General features: G+C 47.5%; 1 protein-coding gene across 1 annotated transcript in view; it reads right to left on the bottom strand.

Moving 5' to 3' along the window:
- Window positions 1-104: 104 nt before the first annotated feature.
- The window catches only part of LOC124010583 (cytoplasmic FMR1-interacting protein 2-like), a 67176-nt gene continuing 45618 nt past the window's right edge, over window positions 105-21662 (bottom strand). The window contains 14 exon segments of the mRNA XM_046323193.1: window positions 105-2396; window positions 2716-2863; window positions 6286-6524; window positions 6753-6847; window positions 6952-7024; window positions 10082-10212; window positions 11439-11529; window positions 16649-16792; window positions 16914-17001; window positions 17162-17361; window positions 17612-17731; window positions 21088-21196; window positions 21305-21381; window positions 21493-21589. Of these exon segments, the coding sequence (XP_046179149.1) occupies window positions 2229-2396; window positions 2716-2863; window positions 6286-6524; window positions 6753-6847; window positions 6952-7024; window positions 10082-10212; window positions 11439-11529; window positions 16649-16792; window positions 16914-17001; window positions 17162-17361; window positions 17612-17731; window positions 21088-21196; window positions 21305-21381; window positions 21493-21589 (1780 nt within the window). The 3' untranslated portion in view covers window positions 105-2228.

The following is a 21662-nucleotide window of genomic DNA, read 5'->3' on the forward strand; positions in this document are numbered from 1 at the left end:
AAATATGGTCGCTCCTTCATGGGTGTAACGATTAACTTTCCTTCATAAGAATAAAAAACAGGGTCAAAGGACTGATAAGACTGCTAAAGAAAAAAAAATCCAAGCCCTCTCTCGATCTCGAAAAAAAAAAAAAAATCCAATAATATGGAATATTGAATATATTTAGGAAATCACCCTCTCTCCATCCCTTGTGTGTAATTCGTACCTAAACAGTGAAAATGCAACTTATTGATTGCTTTAATTCTTCTTCTATAGAGGGGATGAACTGTATAGGAGTTTGATACTACCAACATCTTCCATTCACTCTCTGAACAAATCTATCTAATACAGTAAAGTCATCCTGGTCTCTTTTGTTATTTGACAACCAAGAATTATTTCTAACGTTTTTTTTTACTCCGGAAAAACAAAACAAAAAAACACACACGTGCAGATGAAGATGTTGTCAATCATTTCAAAAATGGTAAACAATATCACTGTATTAAGCACACATACAGAATATAAAAATGTTCAATAAACTGACATGACAGAGAGAAATCAAAAAGTAGGTGAGGATTAGGATTGTCGTCAGTAGAAGACGAAAGTTATACCAAAGATGAAGAATGTAATTATCAATAATGAATTAAAAACAATAACAATTACAACACTCAACACTTCTCTTTTTAGTTCAACAGTGACATTTCCAATGGAGAATGGAACTGAATAAAAATTATACTCAGAGGCTAAAACCCCCCAAATAAGTGAAAAATGAATAAAGCAACTAAGAAAAGCAGTCACGTGTCCTTGTTATGCAGTCAAGTGTCCTTGTTATGCAGTCACGTGTCCTTGTTATGCAGTCAAGTGTCCTTGTTATGCAGTCAAGTGTCCTTGTTATGCAGTCAAGTGTCCTTGTTATGCAGTCACGTGTCCTTGGTATGCAGTCACGTGTCCTTGTTATGCAGTCAAGTGTCCTTGGTATGCAGTCAAGTGTCCTTGGTATGCAGTCAAGTGTCCTTGGTATGCAGTCAAGTGTCCTTGTTATGCAGTCAAGTGTCCTTGTTATGCAGTCAAGTGTCCTTGGTATGCAGTCAAGTGTCCTTGGTATGCAGTCAAGTGTCCTTGGTATGCAGTCACGTGTCCTTGGTATGCAGTCAAGTGTCCTTGTTATGCAGTCAAGTGTCCTTGTTATGCTATTTGAAACAGTAGGGTTGTGTGAGGAGAGAAGAGGTGTGGCTAACTACTCCTATGACACTGGTTTATTAAGCATGGGTATGTCCAGGGAGATGTGGGGCTACATCCAAATGGCACCCTATTCCTTATAGGAGCTTGTCAAAAGTAGTGCACTATATAGGGAATAGGGTGCCATTTGGGACACACAAACATGTTAGCCTCTGGGATGAATGAATGGACAGCTTGACTTGTGTGATGATCATATTATGGATGTTATGGGGGGAAATGCCACTGATGACTTTGGTGTAATTAAGTATCATCATAATACTTAGCACCCGTGTGGACTTCATGAAGCAATTCAATAAAATGGAGGTTGGGTTTGCTTTCGTACGTCATCTACCAAATAATAATCTCAGGTTATAGGTCATTTCAGAATCAGATTATTTGTATGCATTGAGGTTTTGGAGATTATTCCAGCATATCTATCATCTTTTATGTAGGTTGATTGTTGATGCTCACTGAATGGTTTCTCAGAGGTATCTGATAGACTGTTCATTGTGACTAGAGGGGAAGCAGGGCATTACTGCAGATCTGTAACCACTCAGGATTGGCAGTTGTGTATTACTGAGCCCATCCATGTGACATATAGCTCTAGTGACAGGACAAGGGATGCTGAGTCTGGGTGTGAGAGTCACATGGGTTGGGAACAGAAAAACTAACATCTGAAAACACCCACACCTCTAAAATTAGACTGTGGTTATGGGCCTAAAATATTCAGACTTCAGAAAACTCCGTTGGAGATTTATACTTTTTAACGGTCGCCATGTTGACACGAAAAGTTCCAAGACAGTTGCATTCTGGAATGCAAATTGGAATGTCATTTGTATGGAATATTTGGTGCCAAAATGGTGTACAGTCAGACAGACCTCTGGAATCTTAAGGCTCTGAGAGTCTGAGTACAAGGCCAAAGAGAGGCAGACTGTGTGGTGATGATTTGGGTTAGTGTGTGTGTGTATGTGTAGTTTGTGGGACATGTGTGGCTTATGTGTGTAGCGTGTGTTTGTAGCATGTGTGAGTTCTTCTCAGCATGTTGTGGCCAGGGACTGGTGTATAGGTGGCTGGAAGCAGCGGACATGCTCCACGGTGGAACTATCGGTCTCCACAGCCTTCATGTACTTGTTGAGGATGGCAAAGATCTCGTTGTTCAGGATCTGGTACTTCCTGATGCGGTCAGCCATCTTCTTCAGTGGCTGTAGGTAGATTAGATTAGATTGATAGATAGATAGATAGATAGATAGATAGATAGATAGATAGATAGATAGATAGATAGATAGATAGATAGATAGATAGATAGATAGGGTTTGAATCCAATGATAAAATTAAAATCACAGACTAGGATTGTAGTAGCCAAGGACTTGTCACCATAAAGATGGTGAGCTTCCTCTTCTCATATAAAAAACAAACTGCCAGCAGTTGACATATCTCTCAATCCATTCTGTCATCTTACTTCTGTGTTAGCATGCTGGTTAAAGCAAAGTAGATGTGTGCATAGCGTCAGTGGGTACCCACCACGTTCTTGATGATCTCATCCTTGCTGTCCTGCCTCTGCACCTTGAGCAGGTGGTAGCAGAAGTCAAACAGGTCAAAGCGGCGCTGCTGACCCAACAACACGATGATGGAACAGCCTGCCCAGTTCAGCCCGTCACCAAAACACTGCCTGCAGAGGATACATACAGGAACTTAATAAGTACTTTGTATTTGTAGAAAACGCTTTACAAATCAAGCTCAGTTGATTGGATAGTGATTGCTTTATCTACTACTGTGCATGTGCACTAAACAGCCCTGAGAGGACTACAGTAACACACTCCTTACTGAGTGAGTACGCTGTCATGCCCCCTACAGTAACTAACTCCCTACTGTGCGAGTAAGATGCTGTCATAATGTTGGCCTGGGGGTAGGTTTATGACAGTCATACATACCTCGAAACACCTTTTTCCACTCTCTACCCTACTAATGTTACATTTGAAAACCCCTTGGTTAACATAGAGATTCTGGGAAAATCAGAAGGTGGGGGGAAATTAACTATATTCTGGTAATCCGACCAATTGAACATATGTGGAGGTACTTAATGAATATGATGTCAGTTCAGTTGTCATCTGAGACATTCTCATCAATGATAAGATGACATAAAACTCTACAGTGGAAAGTCTACACATCAGAGTTATCGGATTCACATTGAATTGTTGTTCAATTTAAATGTTTGAATTTGAAATTATTTGTGATGGTATGAAATGTGATTTTAGCTTCTAAAATGTAAGAATAGGGTTTTCATAAGGTTAGGACTCTGCTCAATCAGTGGCCCACCCCTGTGAAGAGTCATGGGTTATAAAACTCCCTTCTCGCTCCACGACATAAAACCTTGACGAAAATGTAACCTCCTGTTCCGAGGATGTGGGGACGACGGTCCGATGTCAGAATGGTTCAGATAATAACTACAGAATGAAACCAACATCAGTGTGAGCTTTGGTTGCGAATGGTATGAACTTTGAACTCTTATTCACTCCAGAAGTGATACCTCCTAGCCGTTGAGTTAGCAACAGCAGCTGCAAACGAGGGTTAGGAAGGAACAGACAGAGTATCCCGTCTATCGCACCAGAGACATTCTTCAAAGGACTCGGTTTGACAACACGGTCTTCCATCTACGACCAACCTACTGAAGCGCAGCTCAGAGTAAATATTTATTCCATTTTCCTTTTCCAAATGGACGTTTTCCTTTATGATGTAATTTGTAATCAAGTTTGTAATCAAGTTATGACTAATTATGTGCATGTGTAATTCTGTGTGATTCGTTAGGTATATAGTAAATAAATAATTAAACCCAATTTTGTATTGCTGATTCAACTTGTTAGCCAGGGTTCGTGCAGAAAACCAAGAATTTACAACTTTCAGACGAAACTGAATTAAGGTGACGATTAATATTGACTACTATTGATGTAAAATATACTAGGTCTTTAAGAGTTTATTCGGAAGATAAGAGCTCTATAAATATTATTTTGTGGTGCCCCGACTCTCTAGTTAATTACATTTACATGATTAGGTCAATTAGGTAATATTAATTACGGAGAAATTATTTTATAGAATAGCATTTGTCATATCACTTAACTCGGCATAGCCAAAGACAACACTGCCATGCCCCCTACAGTAAGTCACTCCTTACTGTGTGAGTATGTTGCCATGCCCCCTACAGTAACTCACTCCTTACTGTGTGTGCGAGTACGCTGCCATGCCCCTACAGTAACTCACTCCTTACTGTGTGTGCGAGTACGCTGCCATGCCCTCTACAGTAACTCACTCCTTACTGTGTGTGCGAGTACGCTGCCATGCCCTCTACAGTAACTCACTCCTTACTGTGTGTGCGAGTACGCTGCCATGCCCTCTACAGTAACTCACTCCTTACTGTGTGTGCGAGTACGCTGCCATGCCCTCTACAGTAACTCACTCCTTACTGTGTGTGCAGTAACTCACTCCTTACTGTGTGTGCGCTGCCATGCCTCTACAGTAACTCACTCCTTACTGTGTGTGCGAGTACGCTGCCATGCCCTCTACAGTAACTCACTCCTTACTGTGTGTGCGAGTACGCTGCCATGCCCTCTACAGTAACTCACTCCTTACTGTGTGTGCGAGTACGCTGCCATGCCCTCTACAGTAACTCACTCCTTACTGTGTGTGCCATGCCCTCTACAGTAACTCACTCCTTACGCTGCCATGCCCTCTACAGTAACTCACTCCTTACTGTGTGTGCGAGTACGCTGCCATGCCCTCTACAGTAACTCACTCCTTACTGTGTGTGCGAGTACGCTGCCATGCCCTCTACAGTAACTCACTCCTTACTGTGTGTGCGAGTACGCTGCCATGCCCTCTACAGTAACTCACTCCTTACTGTGTGTGCGAGTACGCTGCCATGCCCTCTACAGTAACTCACTCCTTACTGTGTGTGCGAGTACGCTGCCATGCCCTACAGTAACTCACTCCTTACTGTGTGTGCGAGTACGCTGCCATGCCCTCTACAGTAACTCACTCCTTACTGTGTGTGCGAGTACGCTGCCATGCCCTCTACAGTAACTCACTCCTTACTGTGTGTGCGAGTACGCTGCCATGCCCTCTACAGTAACTCACTCCTTACTGTGTGTGCGAGTACGCTGCCATGCCCTCTACAGTAACTCACTCCTTACTGTGTGTGCGAGTACGCTGCCATGCCTCTACAGTAACTCACTCCTTACTGTGTGTGCGAGTACGCTGCCATGCCCTCTACAGTAACTCACTCCTTACTGTGTGTGCATGCCCTCTACAGTAACTCACTCCTTACTGTGTGTACGCTGCCATGCCCTCTACAGTAACTCACTCCTTACTGTGTGTGCGAGTACGCTGCCATGCCCTCTACAGTAACTCACTCCTTACTGTGTGTGCGAGTACGCTGCCATGCCCTCTACAGTAACTCACTCCTTACTGTGTGTGCGAGTACGCTGCCATGCCCTCTACAGTAACTCACTCCTTACTGTGTGTGCGAGTACGCTGCCATGCCCTCTACAGTAACTCACTCCTTACTGTGTGTGCGAGTACGCTGCCATGCCCTCTACAGTAACTCACTCCTTACTGTGTGTGCGAGTACGCTGCCATGCCCTCTACAGTAACTCACTCCTTACTGTGTGTGCGAGTACGCTACCATGCCCTCTACAGTAACTCACTCCTTACTGTGTGTGCGAGTACGCTGCCATGCCCTCTACAGTAACTCACTCCTTACTGTGTGTGCGAGTACGCTGCCATGCCCTCTACAGTAACTCACTCCTTACTGTGTGTGCGAGTACGCTGCCATGCCCTCTACAGTAACTCACTCCTTACTGTGTGTGTGTGAGTACGCTGCCATGCCCTCTACAGTAACTCACTCCTTACTGTGTGTGTGAGTACGCTGCCATGCCCTCTACAGTAACTCACTCCTTACTGTGTGTGTGAGTACGCTGCCATGCCCTCTACAGTAACTCACTCCTTACTGTGTGTGTGAGTACGCTGCCATGCCCTCTACAGTAACTCACTCCTTACTGTGTGTGTGAGTACGCTGCCATGCCCTCTACAGTAACTCACTCTGCGGTGAACTCGTGAGTGCCGACAGGTATGCAGTAAACAAACTGCATGGCGCTCCAGAGGCGGTGGAATTCCATACACTCGTCCACATGCATCACGCCATTGGTGGGAGGCGGGCCTCGCCACACGGCGTCCTGCAGGAAACTACGGATCCTTGTAAGGATCACCTCGAACATGGACAGGCCACAGCAAAGACGCTCCTTGGTCAACAGATCCCCCTCACGGGCTATAGCTATTTGCTGAAAAAGAGGAGGAAAGGAAACATTAGGAAAGGAAGTAAGGAGAACAGGGAGTAAGGTGGAGCAGATAAAATAGGGAAAGTTGAATTGTTTTGGAACTTTGGTGCCAATACGGCTGCCCTTACAAATGTCTACATTTCAAACCAAGATTGTGGAAACTGTCTGTGGGTCAGGACAGAGAGCCAGATGATGAGGTGTGGATGGTGATGACAAGCAGGTAGAGCTCACCTGAGGGGTCCCCAGCCTCTCGATGAGGGGCACCAGATGAAGTGGAGCATACTTAGCCTCCAGCCTCTTCATCCTGACTTCCAGACGCTCCCCCTCTACACACACACATCAGTCAGATATGCATAATATTGACCACCTTATCCCACCCATCCACCTTGTTCTCAATCAGGATCCACACGCCTGGACCTGTATCACATACCTTTGATGTAGACCCTGGGGAGGATATTCTGGAAGGGAGCTGCATGAAGCAGGTCACACACCTCCTCCTGGGACTGTGGTTAACACACACACACACACACAGAGGGAGAGGTGATATTGAACACCAGCCAACATCTCTCTTGTATACTACATTGGGTAGTTAGTGGTGATGGGAGGGAGGTGTTATACTCATTAGTAATGATTGGAGTCAGAGGTACATAAGCTGTGAGAATGTGTGTATAAGTGAGTGAGTAGTACAGTTATGAGGAGATAACCCTAGGCAGGTGTATGACTCATGCACTAAAGTACAGGAGGCTGCGCCACTAAGTACAGGAGGCTGCGCCACTAAGTACAGGAGGCTGCGCCACTAAGTACAGGAGGCTGCGCCACTATGTACAGGAGGCTGCGCCACTAAGTACAGGAGGCTGCGCCACTAAGTACAGGAGGCTGCGCCACTATGTACAGGAGGACATGCCACTAAATACAGGAGGCTGCGCCACTAAGTACAGGAGGCTGCGCCACTAAGTACAGGAGGCTGCGCCACTAAGTACAGGAGGCTGCGCCACTAAGTACAGGAGGCTGCGCCACTAAGTACAGGAGACTGCGCCACTAAGTACAGGAGGCTGTGCCACTAAGCACAGGAGGCTGCACCTCTAAGTACAGGAGGCTGTGCCACTAAGAACAGGAGGTTGTGCCACTAAGTACAGGAGGCTGTGCCACTATGTACAGGAGGACATGCCACTAAATACAGGAGGCTGCGCCACTAAGTACAGGAGGCTGCGCCACTAAGTACAGGAGGCTGTGCCACTAAGTACAGGAGGCTGTGCCACTAAGTACAGGAGGCTGTGCCACTAAGTACAGGAGGCTGTGCCACTAAGTACAGGAGGACATGCCACTAAGTACAGGAGGCTGTGCCACTAAGTACAGGAGGCTGTGCCACTAAGTACAGGAGGCTGTGCCACTAAGTACAGGAGGCTGTGCCACTAAGTATAGGAGGCTGTGCCACTAAGTACAGGAGGATGTGTAGTACAGTACATCACACTGGTCTGACGTGTCATAGGTCTGACCTAACCTCTGGTCACCTCCCCCCTCAGTCATACTACAGGCTACTGTCACTCAGGTCTGGTCAACCAATAGGAATGGCTGTAATATGGAATTAAACGCATGGTTAAACTGGTGGTGTTAGAACCAATAGAACAAGGAGAATGAGAAAACAACAAGAGATCCAGATCAGGAAAGCTCCACTAAAACACTATGGAAGACAGAATGATCTGCATGCTGTGATCAGCCAGGACAAACACACACTATATACACCATATATACACACACAAGGCAGTCAGAGAATGAGACAGACCAGAGGGTATGAGGATGTAAAGAGTGACAGGCATTGAGAGAGAAGCCAGTGTGGACAGAGAGTATAGAGGCAGAAGTTGAGCACATTCTTAACAGAAAGTCACACAGAAACACACATGGGAGCCAAGGACATGAAGAGATACATTAAGATAGTCGCTTTTTATTATCCATTTATTTCAAATGATGGTATTTCCAATTATAGAATAATGATTCTATTCTTGGATGTTCTTTACTTTCTTAAAACATTTTTGAATCTCAATCCTTGGCTTTCATGGCCTCCGGAGGTTAAACTTTGGGTGTCAGAGTAAGATGTTGAATAGAAAAACCAACAGAGAGAGAGAGAGAGATGGGGAGAGAGAGAGAGAGAGAGAAAGAGAGATGGAGAGAGAGAGAGATGGGGAGAGAGAGAGAGAGAAGAAAGAGAGAAAGAGAGATGGAGATGGAGAGAGAGAGATGGGGAGAGAGAGAGAGAGAGAAAGAGAGATGGAGATGGAGAGAGAGAGAGAAAGAGAGATGGAGAGAGAGAGAGAGATGGAGATGGAGAGAGAGAGAGAAAGAGAGATGGGGGAGAGAGAGAGAGAGAGAGAGAAAGAGAGATGGAGCGAGAGAGAGAGAGAGATGGAGATGGAGAGAGAGAGATGGGGAGAGAGAGAGAGAGATGGGGAGAGAGAAAGAAAGAGAGATGGAGAAGAGAGATGGAGAGAGAGAGAGAGAGAGAGAGAGAGAGAGAGAGAGAGAGAGAGAGAGAGAGAGAGAGAGAGAGAGATGGAGAGAGAGAGAGCGAGATGGAGATGGAGAGAGAGAGGAGAGAGAGAGAGATGGAGATGGAGGTGGAGAGAGAGATCAGTCAGGGTGTGTGGCAGCCCAAATCAACAGAGAGAGAGAGAGAGAGAGAGAGAGAGAGAGAGAGAGAGAGAGAGAGAGAGAGAGAGATCAGTCAGGGTGTGTGTTTGTTACCAAAGACAATAGCTAGATTCTTACCACCTGTAGTAGTTGCCAGCGTGAAATAAAGAATAGAGTTGCAATTCAGATACAGTCAATATCAACATTTCTGGAGGGTGAAACTTTATTGAGACTGCGATAGAAACAGATATATTCAAACAGACAGAAAGAGAAAGTGGGAACGGGAGGAATAGAGGAGAGGAAAAGAGAGGGGAGAGGAGAGAGGAGATGGAGAGTAGAATAGGGGGAGAGGAGAGTTAGAGGGGAGAGGTGATGAGAGTAGGATAGGGGGAGAGGAGAGAGAGGAGAGAGGTGATGGGAGTAGGATAGGGGGAGAGGAGAGAGAGGGGATAGGAGAGAGGGGAGTGGAGAGAGGTGATGAGAGTAGGATAGGGGAAGAGGAGAGAGAGGGGATGAGAATAGGATAGGGGAGAGGAGAGAGAGGGGATAGGAGAGAGGTGATGAGAGTAGGATAGGGGAGAGAGAGAGAGGGGATAGGAGAGAGGGGAGTGGAGAGAGGTGATGAGAGTAGGATAGGGGGAGAGGAGAGAGAGGGGATGAGAATAGGATAGGGGAGAGGAGAGAGAGGGGATAGGAGAGAGGTGATGAGAGTAGGATAGGGGAGAGGAGAGAGAGGGGATAGGAGAGAGGGGAGTGGAGAGAGGTGATGAGAGTAGGATAGGGGGAGAGGAGAGAGGGGGGAGAGGAAAGAGAAGGGAAGAGGAAAGGAGAAAGAAGGGATACAGGTGAAGCAGGAGAGGATGGGGGAAGGAGGGGAGGACAGAACAGAGGAGAGGAAGGGATAGAGGTGAATAAGGAGAAGAAGAGGGACTCACCAGAGCTTGTTCAATGAGCAGACAGAAGAGGATGGCGTTCCCCACCTCTCTGAGACTCTGGAAGACATCTGTCTTCAGCTCTGCGTACTCTATAATGTCCTTCAGCTGGTGGTGGAAGAACTCCAGGATACCTGGCAGGGAAGGACAATCAATCAATGTATTTTAGAAAGCCCTTTTTACATCAGCACTGTTACAGAAACCCAGCCTAAAACCCCAAAAAGCAAGCAATGTAGATGTAGAAGCAAGGTGGCCATGAAAAACTCCATAGAAAGGCAGGAACCTAGAGAGGAACCAGGCTCTGAGGGGTGGCCAGTCCTTTTCTGGCTGTGCTGGGTGGAGATTAGAAACCTAGAGAGGAACCAGGCTCTGAGGGGTGGCCAGTCCTCTTCTGGCTGTGCTGGGTGGAGATTAGAAACCTAGAGAGGAACCAGGCTCTGAGGGGTGGCCAGTCCTTTTCTGGCTGTGCTGGGTGGAGATTAGAAACCTAGAGAGGAACCAGGCTCTGAGGGGTGGCCAGCCCTCTTCTGGCTGTGCTGGGTGGAGATTAGAAACCTAGAGAGGAACCAGGCTCTGAGGGGTGGCCAGTCCTTTTCTGGCTGTGCTGGGTGGAGATTAGAAACCTAGAGAGGAACCAGGCTCTGAGGGGTGGCCAGTCCTCTTCTGGCTGTGCTGGGTGGAGATTAGAAACCTAGAGAGGAACCAGGCTCTGAGGGGTGGCCAGTCCTTTTCTGGCTGTGTCCGGAGGAGATTTAAGAGGACATGGCTATTATGGCCAGAACACAGTTAAAAGTTACATCTACAAAGTTAAAATAGTTCAATGTTAAAATAACAGATGCGGATCCGATCCCATGGAGTTAAATACTAAGAACGGGACTGTCCTTGACTGATAAACACACAGCAGTCTGATGATGGGATCTCTGACCATCCAGGTATGGTAGGATTATCAACTATGTCATGGTGATTATGACGATGTCTGTTCCGTCACTAAACTCTCTGTCGGTCTGTATGTCTGTCTTGTGCAGCAGCTGAACCAGGATCTACAGCTCTAGGAGGATCAGGAAGTGCTGACAGAGATCAGGCATACAAGAAGTACAGCCTGTTACGGTGCAGAACACCACTAATCTACCCAGCCTATAATCCCTGCTCATAGAGAAGCATGCTAATCAAGCATATCTCATCTGATCTGTCAGAGGACTATAATATGATGGGACAACAAGAGGAAGTGTTATTGTCTGGGACTGACCGGGTTTCAAACCTGGGTTGTCTGTACGAGTCACGCCTGTGTTAGCCCTCTGAGCTAAAGCCTAGACATTTGCTGTGGGTTCACTGAACTACCTCTCCTCTACAATGAACCGACCTGGGGATCCGTACTCGTGGCGCGGCAGGCGACAGATCTTAGGCATCACCTCGATCAGAGTCTTCACATACTGCAGGATAGTGCCCTGCAACTAAGTAGGGAAGAGAAGAGGGGGAGGAAGTGTCAGAGGGAGAGGAAGTATCAGAGGGAGAGGAAGTGTCAGAGGGAGAGGAAGTATCAGAGGGAGAGGAAGTATCAGAGGGAGAGGAAGTATCAGAGGGAGAGGAAGTATCAGAGGGAGAGGAAGTATCAGAGGGAGAGGCAGTATCAGAGGGAGAGGAAGTATCAGAGGGAGAGGAAGTATCAGAGGGAGAGGCAGTATCAGAGGGAGAGGCAGTATCAGAGGGAGAGGAAGTATCAGAGGGAGAGGAAGTATCAGAGGGAGAGGAAGTATCAGAGGGAGAGGAAGTATCAGAGGGAGAGGAAGTATCAGAGGGAGAGGAAGTATCAGAGGGAGAGGAAGTATCAGGGGAGAGGAAGTATCAGAGGGAGAGGAAGTATCAGGGGAGGGGAGGCAGTATCAGAGGGAGAGGCAGTATCAGAGGGAGAGGAAGTATCAGAGGGAGAGGAAGTATCAGAGGGAGAGGAAGTATCAGAGGGAGAGGAAGTATCAGAGGGAGAGGAAGTATCAGGGGGAGAGGAAGTATCAGAGGGAGAGGAAGTATCAGAGGGAGGAAGTATCAGAGGGAGAGGAAGTATCAGAGGGAGAGGAAGTATCAGAGGGAGAGGAAGTATCAGAGGGAGAGGAAGTATCAGAGGGAGAGGAAGTATCAGAGGGAGAGGAAGTATCAGAGGGAGAGGCAGTATCAGAGGGAGAGGCAGTATCAGAGGGAGAGGAAGTATCAGAGGGAGAGGAAGTATCAGAGGAAGTATCAGAGGGAGAAGTATCAGAGGGAGAGGAAGTATCAGAGGAGAGGAAGTATCAGAGGGAGAGGCAGTATCAGAGGGAGAGGCAGTATCAGAGGGAGAGGGAGGGAGGAAGTATCAGGGGGAGGGGGAGGAAGTATCAGAGGGAGAGGCAGTATCAGAGGGAGAGGAAGTATCAGAGGGAGAGGAAGTATCAGAGGGAGAGGAAGTATCAGAGGGAGAGGAAGTATCAGAGGGAGAGGCAGTATCAGAGGGAGAGGCAGTATCAGAGGGAGGGAGGAAGTATCAGGGGGAGAGAAGGAGGGAGGAAGTATCAGAGGGAGAGGAAGTATCAGAGGGAGAGGAAGTATCAGAGGGAGAGGAAGTATCAGAGGGAGAGGCAGTATCAGAGGGAGAGGAAGTATCAGAGGGAGAGGAAGTATCAGAGGGAGAGGCAGTATCAGGGGAGAGAAGTATCAGGGGAGAGGGAGAGGAAGTATCAGAGGGAGAGGCAGTATCAGAGGGAGAGGAAGTATCAGAGGGAGAGGAAGTATCAGAGGGAGAGGAAGTATCAGAGGGAGAGGAAGTATCAGGGGGAGAGGAAGTATCAGAGGGAGAGGAAGTATCAGGGGGGAGAGGAAGTATCAGAGGGAGAGGAAGTATCAGAGGGAGAGGAAGTATCAGAGGGAGAGGAAGTATCAGAGGGAGAGGAAGTATCAGAGGGAGAGGAAGTATCAGAGGGAGAGGAAGTATCAGAGGGAGAGGCAGTATCAGAGGGAGAGGCAGTATCAGGGGGAGAGGGGGAGGAAGTATCAGAGGGAGAGGAAGTATCAGAGGGAGAGGAAGTATCAGAGGGAGAGGAAGTATCAGAGGGAGAGGAAGTATCAGGGGAGAGGAAGTATCAGAGGGAGAGGCAGTATCAGAGGAGAGGCAGTATCAGGGGGAGAGGCAGTATCAGGGGGAGAGGGGGAGGAAGTATCAGAGGGAGAGGCAGTATCAGAGGGGAGGAAGTATCAGAGGGAGAGGAAGTATCAGAGGGAGAGGAAGTATCAGAGGGAGAGGAAGTATCAGAGGGAGAGGAAGTATCAGAGGGAGAGGAAGTATCAGAGGGAGAGGAAGTATCAGAGGGAGAGGAAGTATCAGAGGGAGAGGAAGTATCAGAGGGAGAGGAAGTATCAGAGGGAGAGGAGGTGTCAGAGGGAGAGGAAGTATCAGAGGGAGAGGAAGTATCAGAGGGGAGGCAGTATCAGAGGGAGAGGAAGTATCAGAGGGAGAGGAAGTATCAGAGGGAGAGGAAGTATCAGAGGGAGAGGAAGTATCAGAGGGAGAGGAAGTATCAGAGGGAGAGGAAGTATCAGAGGGAGAGGCAGTATCAGAGGAAGAGGCAGTATCAGAGGGAGAGGCAGTATCAGGGGGAGAGGGGGAGGAAGTATCAGAGGGAGAGGCAGTATCAGAGGGAGGGGAAGTATCAGAGGGAGAGGAAGTATCAGAGGGAGAGGAAGTATCAGAGGGAGAGGCAGTATCAGAGGGAGAGGCAGTATCAGAGGGAGAGGAAGTATCAGAGGGAGAGGAAGTATCAGAGGGAGAGGAAGTATCAGAGGGAGAGGAAGTATCAGAGGGAGAGGAAGTATCAGAGGGAGAGGAAGTATCAGAGGGAGAGGAAGTATCAGAGGGAGAGGCAGTATCAGAGGGAGAGGCAGTATCAGGGGGAGAGGGGGAGGAAGTATCAGAGGGAGAGGAAGTATCAGAGGGGGAGGAAGTATCAGAGGGGGAGGAAGTATCAGAGGGGAGGCAGTATCAGAGGGAGAGGCAGTATCAGAGGGAGAGGCAGTATCAGAGGGAGAGGAAGTATCAGAGGGAGAGGAAGTATCAGAGGGAGAGGAAGTATCAGAGGGAGAGGCAGTATCAGGGGAGAGGAGGTGTATCAGAGGGAGAGGCAGTATCAGAGGGGAGGAAGTATCAGAGGGGAGGCAGTATCAGAGGGAGAGGAAGTATCAGAGGGAGAGGAAGTATCAGAGGGAGAGGAAGTATCAGAGGGAGAGGAAGTATCAGAGGGAGAGGAGTATCAGAGGGAGAGGGGGAGGCAGTATCAGAGGGGGAGGAAGTATCAGAGGGAGAGGAAGTATCAGAGGGAGAGGCAGTATCAGAGGGGGAGGAGGTATCAGAGGGAGAGGCAGTATCAGAGGGGAGGCAGTATCAGAGGGAGAGGAAGTATCAGAGGGAGAGGAAGTATCAGAGGGAGAGGAAGTATCAGAGGGAGAGGAAGTATCAGAGGGAGAGGAAGTATCAGAGGGAGAGGAAGTATCAGAGGGAGAGGAAGTATCAGAGGGAGAGGAAGTATCAGAGGGAGAGGCAGTATCAGAGGGAGAGGGGGAGGCAGTATCAGAGGGAGAGGGGGAGGAAGTATCAGAGGGAGAGGCAGTATCAGAGGGAGAGGAAGTATCAGAGGGAGAGGAAGTATCAGAGGGAGAGGAAGTATCAGAGGGAGAGGCAGTATCAGGGGGAGAGGGGGAGGAAGTATCAGAGGGAGAGGAAGTATCAGAGGGAGAGGCAGTATCAGGGGGAGAGGGGGAGGAGGTATCAGAGGGAGAGGCAGTATCAGAGGGAGAGGCAGTATCAGAGGGAGAGGGGGAGGAAGTATCAGAGGGAGAGGAAGTATCAGAGGGAGAGGAAGTATCAGAGGGAGAGGCAGTATCAGAGGGAGAGGCAGTATCAGGGGAGAGGGGAGGAAGTATCAGAGGAGAGGAAGAGAGGGGAGGAAGTATCAGAGGGGAGGCAGTATCAGAGGGAGAGGCAGTATCAGAGGGAGAGGAAGTATCAGAGGGAGAGGAAGTATCAGAGGGAGAGGAAGTATCAGAGGGAGAGGAAGTATCAGAGGGAGAGGAAGTATCAGAGGGAGAGGAAGTATCAGAGGGAGAGGAAGTATCAGAGGGAGAGGAAGTATCAGAGGGAGAGGAAGTATCAGAGGGAGAGGAAGTATCAGAGGGAGAGGAAGTATCAGAGGGAGAGGAAGTATCAGAGGGAGAGGAAGTATCAGAGGGAGAGGCAGTATCAGGGGGAGAGGGGGAGGAAGTATCAGAGGGAGAAAAAGTATCAGAGGGAGAGGAAGTATCAGAGGGAGAGGAAGTATCAGAGGGAGAGGAAGTATCAGAGGAGAGGAAGTATCAGAGGGAGAGGCAGTATCAGAGGGAGAGGGGGAGGCAGTATCAGAGGGAGAGGAAGTATCAGAGGGAGAGGCAGTATCAGAGGGAGAGGCAGTATCAGGGGGAGAGGGGGAGGAAGTATCAGAGGGAGAGGAAGTATCAGAGGGAGAGTAAGTATCAGAGGGAGAGGCAGTATCAGAGGGAGAGGCAGTATCAGGGGAGAGGGGGAGGAAGTATCAGAGGGAGAGGAAGTATCAGAGGGGGAGGAAGTATCAGAGGGGAGGCAGTATCAGAGGGAGAGGAAGTATCAGAGGGAGAGGAAGTATCAGAGGGAGAGGAAGTATCAGAGGGAGAGGAAGTATCAGAGGGAGAGGAAGTATCAGAGGGAGAGGAAGTATCAGAGGGAGAGGAAGTATCAGAGGGAGAGGAAGTATCAGAGGGAGAGGAAGTATCAGAGGGGAGGCAGTATCAGAGGGAGAGGAAGTATCAGAGGGAGAGGAAGTATCAGAGGGAGAGGCAGTATCAGAGGGAGAGGCAGTATCAGGGGAGGGGGAGGAAGTATCAGAGGGAGAGGGGGAAGTATCAGAGGGGGAAAAAGTATCAGAGGGGGAGGCAGTATCAGAGGGAGAGGAAGTATCAGAGGGAGAGGAAGTATCAGAGGGAGAGGAAGTATCAGAGGGAGAGGAAGTATCAGAGGGAGAGGAAGTATCAGAGGGAGAGGAAGTATCAGAGGGAGAGGAAGTATCAGAGGGAGAGGAAGTGTCAGAGGGAGAGGAAGTATCAGAGGGGAGGCAGTATCAGAGGGAGAGGAAGTATCAGAGGGAGAGGAAGTATCAGAGGGAGAGGAAGTATCAGAGGGAGAGGAAGTATCAGAGGGAGAGGAAGTATCAGAGGGAGAGGGGGAGGCAGTATCAGAGGGAGAGGAAGTATCAGAGGGAGAGGAAGTATCAGAGGGAGAGGAAGTATCAGAGGGAGAGGAGGTGTCAGAGGGAGAGGGGGAGGCAGTATCAGAGGGGGAAGAAGTATCAGAGGGAGAGGAAGTATCAGAGGGAGAGGCAGTATCAGAGGGAGAGGAGGTGTCAGAGGGAGAGGAAGTATCAGAGGGAGAGGATGTATCAGAGGGAGAGGATAAAAAGAGAGATTAGTTGGATCTACTTTTTTAAAAAGAGGCTGCTATGTAGGAGTACATTCAGACAATGAGAGACAAATAGCCCATAATACCAGGCTTTTGACTATCTTGAGCAGCTCCTCCATCACCACGGCAATGCCCTGGTAACCAAGGAGACGGCAGATTGTCTTGAAGTGGGGCGGGCCTACGAAGTTCCTGTAGGAGCTATAGATGTGTGAGTAGGCAATGTTCAGAGGCTGGGGGAGGGAGAGGAAACATTACATCAGAAACATGCTCTCAAAAGTGTTCTAAAAATAGGTACACATCTATCTCATTTCTATAGTTGAATGAAAATAGCAGACAGTGCAATGTACATACCTTAGACCCATACAGGTAGTACGGCTGCACGTTGGCAGGCTTGTCTCGCTGAGGCTCCTGGGTAAAGGGGATGGCAGTCCGAACGAAGCTGAGGACACAGGGAATGAGATAGAGTTCTCTCTCTGGAATATAGATAGCCAACTGCTGAACCTGAGCGATGTTTTGGTAGACCGGCAATCAGCTGCCCAAGAACCGTAAGCTTGTGAACCAAGACTACCCAAAAACACCCCCAACCTCCTACCACTGACCGGTTGGTGGAGCCGTTGTAGCAGTAGTTGGGGAGGAAGTCAAAGTTGAGTTCCCAGAAGACATGGAGCGTGATGCGTCCGTAGGGGGCAGACACATTGTGGTTGGCCTCGCGGAACATGGCGTCGAAGCTGTCCAGGGTCATGTGCTTCGAGAGCAGACGATGAGTCAGTCTGTTGATGTCCATCAACCACTCCAACTCCTGATGGGTGGGACAGACAGACAGAATGATAATGAAAAGACAGTGGAGCATAGGTGGAGTGGAGCATAGGGCCAAGAGGACAGGACAGGACCAATGAGAGTGAGCGTGGTGTGTGAAATGTGACTGACAGTATGCTATCTGAGAGTGTACATTTGACGCAGGGTTAGGAGTGTGAAGTAGTGTTGGTTGTATGGTGTATGGGAAGGTTGAGACCACAGTATACAGTATGCCCCTGCCCTGGTGTTCTCACCACAATGGAGGTGAGGTCTTCACTCTCAAAGCGACTGATGGCCTGGTCCAGAGACTTGTACATGGCTGCTGAGATCCTCTGGGTTACCAGACGGTTCAGATCGATGGAGCGACCTAAGAGCTGGAGAGAGGGAGGACAGGATGAGAGAGAGAGAGAGAGAGAGAGAGAGAGAGAGAGAGAGAGAGAGAGAGAGAGAGAGAGAGAGAGAGAGAGAGAGAGAGGAGAGAGAGAGAGAGAGAGAGAGAGAGAGAGAGAGAGAGAGAGTGAGGAGAGAGAGAGAGAGAGAGAGAGAGAGAAGAGAGAGGAAGGAAGAGAGAGAAGAGAGAGAGGGAAGGGGGAAGAGAGAGAAGAGAGGAATAGAGGAAGAGAAGGAAGGGAGAGAGAGAGGGAGGAAGGGAGAGAGAGAGGAAGGGAAAGAGAGAGAGAGGGTGGATGGGAGAGAGAGAGAGAGAGAGAGAGAGAGAGAGAGAGAGAGAGAGAGAGAGAGAGAGAGAGAGAGAGAGAGAGAGAGAGAGAGAGAGAGAGAGAGAGAGAGAGAGAGAGAGAGAGAGAAGGGAGAGAGAGAGGAAGGGAAGAGAGAGAGAGAGGAAGGAGAGAGAGAGAGAGGAAGGGAGAGAGAGAAGGAGAGAGAGAGAAAGGGAGAGAGAGAGAGAGAGAGAGAGAGAGAGAGAAGAGAGAGAGAGGGAGAGAGAGAGAGAGAGAGGGAGGAGGAAGAGAGAGAGAGGAGAGAGAGAGAGGAAGGGAGGAAGGGAGGAAGAGAGAGAGAGAGAGAGAGAGAGAGAGAGAGAGAGAGAGAGAGAGAGAGAGAGAGAGAGAGAGAGTGAGAGAGAGAGAGAGAGACAGAGACAGAGACAGAGACAGAGACAGAGAGAGAGAGAGAGAGAGAGAGAGAGAGAGAGAGAGAGAGAGAGAGAGTACCCAAACCTTCCTTAACAAAGCCATCACCTACAGTACCCTAAGCAAGCTGGTACTGGGGCTGTTCATAAACACAAACAGACCCCACAGAGCCCTCAGAACAGCAACACTATTAGACCCAACCAAATCATGAGAAAACAAAAAGATAATTACTTGACACGTTGGAAAGAATTAACAAACAAATTAACAAAAAAACAGAGCAAACTGGAATGGTATTTGGCCCTAAACAGAGAGAACACAGTGGCAGAATACCTGACCACTGTGACTGACCCTAAACAGAGAGAACACAGTGGCATAATACCTGACCACTGTGACTGACCCTAAACAGAGAGTACACAGTGGCAGAATACCTGACCACTGTGACTGACCCTAAACAGAGAGTACACAGTGGCAGAATACCTGACCACTCTGACTGACCCTAAACAGAGAGTACACAGTGGCAGAATACCTGACCACTGTGACTGACCCTAAACAGAGAGAACACAGTGGCAGAATACCTGACCACTGTGACTGACCCTAAACAGAGAGAACACAGTGGCAGAATACCTGACCACTGTGACTGACCCTAAACAGAGAGTACACAGTGGCAGAATACCTGACCACTGTGACTGACCCTAAACAGAGAGAACACAGTGGCAGAATACCTGACCACTGTGACTGACCCTAAACAGAGAGTACACAGTGGCAGAATACCTGACCACTGTGACTGACCCTAAACAGAGAGAACACAGTGGCAGAATACCTGACCACTGTGACTGACCCTAAACAGAGAGAACACAGTGGCAGAATACCTGACCACTGTGACTGACCCTAAACAGAGAGAACACAGTGGCAGAATACCTGACCACTGTGACTGACCCTAAACAGAGAGAACACAGTGGCAGAATACCTGACCACTGTGACTGACCCAAAATTAAGGAAAGCTTTGACTATGTACAGACTCAGTGAGCATAGCCGTGCTTTTGAGAAAGGCCGCTGTAGCCCACAAAATGAGGTGGAAACTGAGCTGCACTTCCTAACCTCCTGCCAAATGTATGACCATATTAGAGACACCTATTTCCCTCAGATTACACAGACCCACAAAGAATTCGAAAACAAACCCGATTTTGATCAACTCCAATGTATACTGAGTGAAATACCACAGTGTGCCGTCACAGCAGCAAGATTTGTGAATTGTTGCCCCAAGAAAAGGGCAACCAGTGAAGAACAAACACCAGTGTAAATAGAGTAAATCTTTCAGTCTAATACTGCCCTTTACTTACTTGTCTAGCTCTTCGTTAGACGCATGCTTTGTGTAAGTAGTAAACTGTCCTCTCCAAGTTCAGCTGGAATTTAATCCGAAAGGATTAGACAAACATGATGCGGTGCAGAGAATATCAGATCAATGATTGGAGAATATCAGATCAATGATTGGAGAATATCAGATCAATGATTGGAGAATATCAGATCAATGATTGGAGAATATCAGATCAATGATTGGAGAATATCAGATCAATGATTGGAGAATATCAGATCAATGATTGGAGATTCAATGGAGAATATCAGATCAATGATTGGAGAATATCAGATCAATGATTGGAGAAATATCGATGATTGGAGAATATCAATCAATGATTGGAGAATATCAGATCAATGATTGGAGAATATCAGATCGATGATTGGAGAATATCAGATCAATGATTGGAGAATATCAGATCGATGATTGGAGAATATCAGATCAATGATTGGAGAATATCAGATCAATGATTGGAGAATATCAGATCAATGATTGGAGAATATCAGATCAATGATTGGAGAATATCAGATCAATGATTGGAGAATATCAGATCAATGATTGGAGAATATCAGATCAATGATTGAGAATTCAGATCAATGATTGGAGAATATCAGATCAATGATTGGAGAATATCAAATCAATGATTGGAGAATATCAGATCAATGATTGGAGAATATCAGATCAATGATTGGAGAATATCAGATCAATGATTGGAGAATATCAGATCAATGATTGGAGAATATCAAATCAATGATTGGAGAATATCAGATCAATGATTGGAGAATATCAGATCAATGATTGGAGAATATCAGATCAATGATTGGAGAATATCAGATCAATGATTGGAGAATATCAGATCAATGATTGGAGAATATCAGATCAATGATTGGAGAATATCAAATCAATGATTGGAGAATATCAAATCAATGATTGGAGAATATCAGATCAATGATTGGAGAATATCAAATCAATGATTGGAGAATATCAGATCAATGATTGGAAAAGTGTTTAACACCCCCCACCACCACCACGTCCTTCTCATATAATATCTTGTCATAAGGGCAACGTGACTGCAAGAGAGACAGGCTGGAATGTCAATTCTCATCAAATCAATAAGGAAGTCTGACTGAGATACGGGATAAAGCAACCTTTTATTGTAAATTTGTGGTGTTTTAATTTGTTAATAAAATGTGGGATATGATTTCTTGGACGCGGGACAAAAAGCGAGACTGTCCCAGATAATCACGGACATGTGGTCACCCAGGGTGGTGTACGACAGACCTACCTGTACGTGTCTCTGTTTGAGCAGGGTCTCATAGCGGTTGGAGGGGGGGTAGGGGATGATCACACCATAGTTTTTACACTCTGCCCTGAAACGCTTGTCCAGGAGGACACTGTGGAGCAAAACACACAACAACATCCTTCACTGCTTGATTTAACCCCCTCAACAACATGATTCAGTCTTGTATCTGTTTACTGTGGTGTCTCCAGCCGTCTCGTACCTTCCAGACATGGCTTTGTAGTAGGCAAATATCTGGTCAGCCAGCTTGTAGACAAACTGATCGAAGCACAGGTTCACCTGTAGGAAAAAAACAGAATCCCTAACTCACTACTCTTGTGGGGATCGGTGATAAATTACTGGTCATTTTATGATTTCTGAGGCGGCCATCTTTGTTTCGTGCTCGTTTACCTCAGCCTCTATCTCATCGTAGAGGAACTGTTTCTTGAACTTGGTCAGAGCGTAGTAGCCACTGTCATTGTAGAGGTCCAGAGGGTACAACACATACCTGGGAGAAACAACAGGCAGGACAGCATCAGCAGGCACAAACACACACAGACTCAGTATGGACACAATGACAA

Source organism: Oncorhynchus gorbuscha, linkage group LG23, assembly GCF_021184085.1.
Source record: "Oncorhynchus gorbuscha isolate QuinsamMale2020 ecotype Even-year linkage group LG23, OgorEven_v1.0, whole genome shotgun sequence".
NCBI lineage: Eukaryota > Metazoa > Chordata > Actinopteri > Salmoniformes > Salmonidae > Oncorhynchus > Oncorhynchus gorbuscha.